General features: G+C 41.4%; 2 protein-coding genes across 2 annotated transcripts; both read right to left on the reverse strand.

Annotated features, from left to right (window-relative positions):
- Window positions 1-1208: 1208 nt before the first annotated feature.
- Window positions 1209-4177, reverse strand: LOC104811813 (probable receptor-like serine/threonine-protein kinase At5g57670). The gene is made up of 10 exons (XM_010538636.2): window positions 3825-4177; window positions 3608-3726; window positions 3423-3541; window positions 3135-3262; window positions 2743-3048; window positions 2415-2669; window positions 2160-2317; window positions 1819-2034; window positions 1589-1738; window positions 1209-1503 (listed from the first exon to the last, which is right to left on the reverse strand). Exons 1-10 carry the CDS (start codon window positions 3949-3951, stop codon window positions 1345-1347), a joined length of 1737 nt encoding a protein of 578 aa, XP_010536938.1. The 5' UTR covers window positions 3952-4177; the 3' UTR covers window positions 1209-1344.
- A 1034-nt stretch (window positions 4178-5211) lies between these two features.
- Window positions 5212-6573, reverse strand: LOC104811814 (protein GLUTAMINE DUMPER 3). Its single transcript, XM_010538637.2, has one exon. The coding sequence runs from the start codon at window positions 6414-6416 to the stop codon at window positions 5904-5906; it is 513 nt and encodes a 170-aa protein (XP_010536939.1). The 5' UTR covers window positions 6417-6573; the 3' UTR covers window positions 5212-5903.
- Between the last annotated feature and the right edge of the window lie 618 nt (window positions 6574-7191).

Here is a 7191-nt window from a genome sequence, read left to right on the forward strand (position 1 = left end):
CTTTCCCTATACATACATATATGTATGTATATCTATAGTCCAATTATATGGGGACGGACAATGGTGTAAACTATGGTAACCTAGTAAAACCACAGTTCAAAAGTGGAAGAAGCCAAACACTTTCATATTTATCAAGATTACCATTCGATTTGTTATATAAAGACATGGAAAAAATAAAATAAAAGTATAGTTATCGACAATCGGACAAAGGCAGAGGGGCAAGTGGGTCATCAACCTCACTGTAAGGGCGTTTTTTAGGCTTTGATATTTTTGGACCGTCTTCAAGATTCTGCAAAAAGAGAGAGAGAAAAAAATAGTGGTTCACAAAATACCATAATAATACCAATATAAAGCAGAAATTTGACAGTACCTTAGATGTACCGTGTACGTGGTTTCCCTTATTTAGCCTCCCATAACCGTTGCCGGTTCAATTCTACCCATCTCACGGTTCACTACACTTTCTTTGGGCCCCATATGGAAGAGGCAACCTCTCTCTAATGATACTTTGAACCCTCCCACTTCATCATTCTCTTCCCATGAAAATTTTATATATTTTGGAAATTTTAGGTTTGTGTATTATAAAATTGCAAAAAGCTTGTCTATACTAATACTGGACCAGAACCTTAATTTAAACGCGACGATGCGTTAATAACAATCAATGTCAGCATTTTATCCGACAAAATAGTTAAATATCGGATTACAACTCGGTCAAAATAGCAAAACAAAAAAGGAAAACAGTTGCCACGTGGGCCAAGTGGGTCCAACATGGGCTGGCTGGAGGCGGACAAATGGAGGGCCCGACCACATCCTAACCACGTGCACCACCGTCCCACGGGCTTCCCCCTCTGCGGTCCACCCGTCTACTTGGATCTCTGTACATCTTTTTAATTCGTGGAAACAATTCATAAACACACAATTTCCTCTATGTACGTTTTTGCTACTATATATGATCTCTTTGATGTACGATGCATGAACCGATTCAAATAAGATGAACTTGTTAGTTTCATCGTGCGTTGTTTTTTTCCCTTTAAAGGGCAATATTAAATGAAAAGCAGAGGGCCAAACGACTAAATTAATGCTCCGGCCGCGTAATGGATAATCCCCTGTTTCATTTGACATAAAAGCGCGTCTTAAATGCTGCCTCACTGATTCATGCACCTAATGGTGTTTCATCTTCATAAGTCACTACCAAAACAGATGTATTTTATTTGTATTAGACCTTATATTATGTTAATATCTCAAAAATTATTACAAGTAAAAAAAACAAATCACAAGACAAATATCAGTGGATGTGGATGTGTGTATTATATTATATGCTTTCAGGTAACTAAGAAGAGAGAGAGCTTAAAATACGGAATCGAAACAATAGTCAAAGGGAACGTCGTATCCTAAAATCATGGAATAATCGTCCATTTCTTCCTCTCGAGGATTGTTTTGCTTTGGCAATATCCTCCAAGTATTGCCGATATCAGCCTCGTTCCCACACGTCAGCAACTCCAACACCTTTCAACAGCACTTTGCCATTACTAGCTAGTTTATTTAAATGATTGGACCGACCGATGGAAATTAAAGTTAGATCCACGTATACCTGGGTCATGGAGGGTCGGAAGATGGGTGATTGATGAACGCAATGGGAAGCGGTGAGGATGAGCCTTTGAATCTGTTGCTCGTCGTATCTGCCTTTGAGTTTCGGATCAGCCAACTCCCTCGTCTTTCCTGTCTCCATTATCGGCTTCGCCTGTTCGTATCATCCGCTCTCTCATTTCCACCATCTTTATACACCATGCTATGTTGAACAAAAACCACATATATACGTACCCACAAGAGAAGGTGTCTCTGGGAGGAACCGACCGGTTTTCGACCGGTTAATATCTCCAGGAGAAGAATACCGAAGGCGTAGACGTCGGTTTTCTCGTCCACAATGCCGTGCATGAAATACTCAGGCGCTAGATATCCGAACGTCCCCTCCACCGGCATCACCGCGTGGTGTGTCCATTTGTTCGGCAGCCACTTGGCTAATCCAAAGTCCGTTATCTGATTTACATATATATATATATACGTATGGTTATAAATAACACCTCTTATCTTCACGATTCTTATCGCGGAGAAACACTTTGCTTGCGTCCCAAGAAATTATTTTTGTTTTTGCTTTTCTTCACCTGAGGTTCATAGTCAGGTCCAAGGAGAACGTTAGAGGCTTTGATGTCGCGATGAATGATTCGGTGGTTGCAGCGTTTATGGAGATAGTGAAGCCCTCGAGCCACTCCCACTGCGATCTTATACCGAATCGGCCAATCAAGCGATCCCTCATTGTCCTCTGCCGATTTTTCACAGTCCAAAACCAAAACAATTTCATACATTTGCCCATCAGAAATACCTATTTTCGCTCTACAGAATATCGAACGGGTATTTACCGTGCAAGGCTGAGTACAAGTTGCCGTTCTCTGAGAGGCTGAAGATGAGATAGAGACCTCTCTCGATGCAGCAGCCTAAGAGGTTGGCCGTGTTGGGATGAGAGACGTGGCTTATTATGCCGAGTTCTGTAAGAAACTCTTTCTCCTTGTTCATGTCACTGTTGTCTTTCGCCAATCTCTTCACTGCGATTCTTTTTCCATCTGAGAGATCTCCTCTGTACACTTCAGAGTACCCTCCAACGCCTACTATGTTGTCTGAAACTCAGATCAACTGCTCGTTAGAAACAGACAAAAATATCCAAACAAATCACAGGGTTTGGGATCTGACCTTCATGAAATTCATTCGTGGCTTTGGAGATCTCGGCATAGCTGAAGCAGCGCATCAAAGGCTGGGGTTTAGGGTTCTTCTTAGAGTAGTTTCCTCTCCATCTTCTCATAGGAGAATTCGATATTAAAGAAGATATGAGTCTGTACGGAGACAATGGCTTAGGTTTAGGCTTATCCACTGAAGAAAGGAAGTTAGTGGAGGATGTAGAACCGGTGAAACTGGAAGCGTCGTCGCTCGAGCTATTGACCGAGTCTCTCTCGAGGGCACTCCACACGCTCCTTGGAGAAGAACTTTCCCTCTTTATCTCTGTCCAAACAACGCCATCAGACAATGAGATCCTTGTTTTTTGTATAGATTTTGGATTAACTCAAACTTCTCGAGTGCCATCTAACCTTTAGGAATGGTAGAAGTACAGTCGGAGAAGGAATCTTTCTGACGTTTCTTCTGTCTTCCCACTAAGATAACAGCGCAATCTGGCGGTGCAAACTCTGTCGCATACTTGGTGATTCCAAGTGATTTCCTATACCAAGATATTACAAAAAAATTTATGGACTATAATAAGACCGTTCTCTATGATCAAGTACATTTCCAACCAGAAGGAAATTCTGAGACAGATACAAGTATGTGTGATTCTTACAAAAATCAATGGGGATTAACTTGAAGAGGAAGCAACTCCTTACCTGAAATCATGGTTGGTGGGGCGGGAGAGAAGAAGATAGTGTGCGGAAATGGACTTGGCTTCGTCGACAAGGCCTCTTCCGACACTTGAGCTAAATCCTACTTTCGCTTCCAGATTCACCTGAAGAGCCGCGCGTTAAGGATTAACGCTCTGTTAAAACAAAAATATAGAATCTACAGTGAGTACCTGTTTGGAGTGGCAGCTGCGGGTGAACTCTGCAAGCACCGATATAACATGGGCTTTTGCAAGGCGAATCTGAGCTCTCTTCTTCTTCTTCAGTGGAAAATTTCTCGGTTCTTCACCCACTGCATGCATTCATTCTCCAATTCGTTATAGATATGTTTTTGTCACGAGAATTCAGATTGTAACCGTGATATATACAGTTGTGAGAAAGTATGCTAACCGAGAACGTGAAACGCTACAATGGTGTCGCTTGGCTTAGCTATAGAATTGATGGCCCAAGACAACAAGTTTTTGCTCTCTTCTCGGGCTAAAGGGACTGCCACGAGGATCTTGCTCGAAGATATCATCGTTGTTCTTGTTGGTTGTGTACCTTACAGGAATGTCTGTGCAAAATGGAATAGATATCGATGATATATATTCTTGATTAAAAAGAAAACGTCAGCAAGAGACAAATGATTTGCAAACAGAAGAGAAGTGTTTTGAGGTTTCTCTGTTGGAAACTATGATTGGGGGAATAAGAAGGAGAAGAAAGAGCTTCAAGATTAATAGAGGGGATATTGCATGGGATATATATAATAAGGAAATACCAGAATAGAAATGACCCTTGAGGGAGAAGCATTAAAGCTCCAATGATATGGCAAAGGATAGAGACGAGACAATGATGAAAAGTGTTGGGTTGTGTGCTTTGTTGTCCAAGCAAAGTGTGTTTTTTGTGAAAGGCCTCAAGTGTTCTCCATTTTGTCTTCCTCCCAAAGCCTGCACACTGCTTTATCCCAAAAAAAAAAAATTATTGTTTTCAAGGGGGGGTTGGTAGAGGGAAGTGTGAGCCATATGGGTCTCAATCTAAAATAGGGAAGAGAGAGATTAAACTTTATCGATAACAAAGCTTTGAAAAGACACCAAGTACATTTGTAATTTACCAAATAAATAAATAAATCCATGTGTATATAGATGACAAAACAATGAAGAGGGGAACTAACAAACAAGACGTTGAACCATATTATTGCAAAAGTGCAATTATGCCTCCCAAGTGTTTTGCTTTGTTTTTGTTTGTCTTGCACTTCACAGCATGAACCTCCGTATAGTCCATGTTTCATCATATCATTCCACACGTGCATCAAAACTTACTATTTTTTGCTTTTTTTCCCCCAAAATAAAAAAATGAGATTTTGTACGAATAATATTATATAATAAACCCCTCGATGCATAAATATATATGTATCACCCATTCGCAGGTATCGTTTGCAAGTCTTAGACTCTTGATTACAAGAGAGAAGCTTCCTACACATATGTATGACAATGACATGCATACGCATACAGTGGAGCTAAGCTAACAGACTATAAAGGAAAAGCGGAGCAAAACGCACCGTTTCAGTAAAATCTAATTCCGGATCTCATCCGGAGGCCCACTAAATGTAGGAGTGATCATCTGAAAAGGACTAATAGCTGGGTTGAATCCACTGCAATGTGAACTCGTGAAATTGTAAGACACGTGGGCTTTAAGTCCAATCTCAACGTGGGCTTTAAGCTGGTGTTTATAAAAGCCCAATTTGAGGATGACAAGTGTACATCAAAGAAAGTCCATGTCCAAGTACAAGGCTCAGGGCTACTCTCGTCTTTTCCAAGTTTTGTTAATTTTGTGGATAATAAAAGCGATAAGAGCGTACATACAAAATAATAATTTTAAAGGGCAACCTCTCCTCGCCGCATGGGAAACTCGATCAGCCTGTCTTTGGCACGTGCCTCCACACGTGCCGTTGTAGCCCCCCCACGCATTCCATTTTTCACCTGAGAAGCCTCTCTCCCGTAACTGCCCTTCCTCACCATCATCAATTCAACCACCCCCACATAAATTTTTTTAAAAAAAAAAACATAGGAATTTGATAGATTTGTTGGGTCGTCTTCTCCGGCGATATAATCAAAATGGGTCTTCCGGTCAAATCTCGGAAATTTACATTTGCCGGACTTTCCGTCGTGGCCCTAACACTGTCGAAATTGGAAACTTGCAAAAGAAAAAAAAAAAAAGAGAGGCTTTTTCTTCTACACAATCTAAGATTGACGTCTAATTAAATCAAACCCTTCTGATAACAATCCAATTAGACGAAACCCACTTGAAAATATTCCCGTCGCCGTGACGTCCAGATAAGATTCTCGTGATGTTACCGATCGGGTCATGACGACCCGACCCGGAATGGACCGGGGCAGACAGTATGTAAACTGTTCACAAAGATATTTGAACCCGTGACGATGATGATGCTCTGTTTTTTTAGTCTGATCCTTAAAGCAACTCTGCCTGTTTTCAGTGTCTTTGGACAGAGGTGGGCTCACCGTTGCCTCCGGTGCTCAGCCGCCGCACCTGATCACTACCCTCCCCCTCCTTCTCTTCTTCTTCATCTTCGTCGTCGTCTTCGTCGCAAGTACAACTCTTTTCCGTCTCCATGAACGAAGAAGACCTACTCGTGCTGTTACTGTTGCTCGTCGGAGTCGCCAGATACGTGGGTTTCACGTCACCGGCCATTATCACCAGAAACTTTTCCGGCATCTCCGCCGGAGTTTTCTTCGCCTCGGCGTCGTTTCCGGCCTCGAGGTCCCTCTCTCCGGTGGAATTTTCGCCGGAACCGCCGTCAAGGTAACCGGAGAGTCTCCAGTAGGAGCAAGCGAGGATGAGGAGAGCAAAGGCGATGAGACCGAGCATCGCCGCCAAGCCGCCGAATAAGTACGGGACCGGAGAATGCCACGGCGAGTGCGCCGACGCCAAGGCTGTCCTGTTGGCATGTGGGTTCATGTTTGGGTTGTATTCTCTCCCTTCCATTTCCCGATGTTCTTAATTTCTTTCTTCGTCGTCTTCTTCGGTTGGTTTAGATCCTCTCGAGAAGGAGAAAGCCGATGCGAGAGAAAAGATGTGTTAATTTTTTTTTTTGTGGGTTACAGATTTGTTTAGTCTTTGTGTGGGGGAAGGGTTACGGGAGGGTATTTATAGAGGAGAGCTAGAGAATTTAATTGGGTGGATTATGCATGACGTATAATAAGATTATAATACATCGATATCGTTTCCCATGATCGGCATGTCAAATCATGTATCAGTTCCTGTTCATCTCATTTAGATGCCCATATATGTATGTATATATATATATATATACAATGTAGGGCAAATCTCTTATTCACCCTCTTAAATCATTGAGGATGAAACCTTCCATATTATGGCCAAAAAGATATTGGGTTCATTTATTGTATATGGATGCACACTGTAAGGTACAATCATATTCAATAGAAGGGGAAAAACGACTAAAATATCGAATAAACTATTTCAACACAATGCTTATATATGGATTTCCTCTTTATTGGACCAGGAAGGAACAATATGTAACTATCTTGGAAGATGCAAAATAACTCAATATTTCCAACGTTACATCCTCATTAAAATTCGTCAGAGTGTCCAAATTTTGGTTATAAATTTATAGTAATTATAATGAGCATCACGTCAAGGGGAGAACATGCAATGAATAAAGCAGCGAGTGAGTGATAAACGATAATTTTCCTGTTTAGTAATTACGATCAAGTTTATGGATTATATGAATAAATTGGGT

This window comes from Tarenaya hassleriana, unplaced genomic scaffold (assembly GCF_000463585.1).
Source record: "Tarenaya hassleriana unplaced genomic scaffold, ASM46358v1 Cleome2, whole genome shotgun sequence".
NCBI lineage: Eukaryota > Viridiplantae > Streptophyta > Magnoliopsida > Brassicales > Cleomaceae > Tarenaya > Tarenaya hassleriana.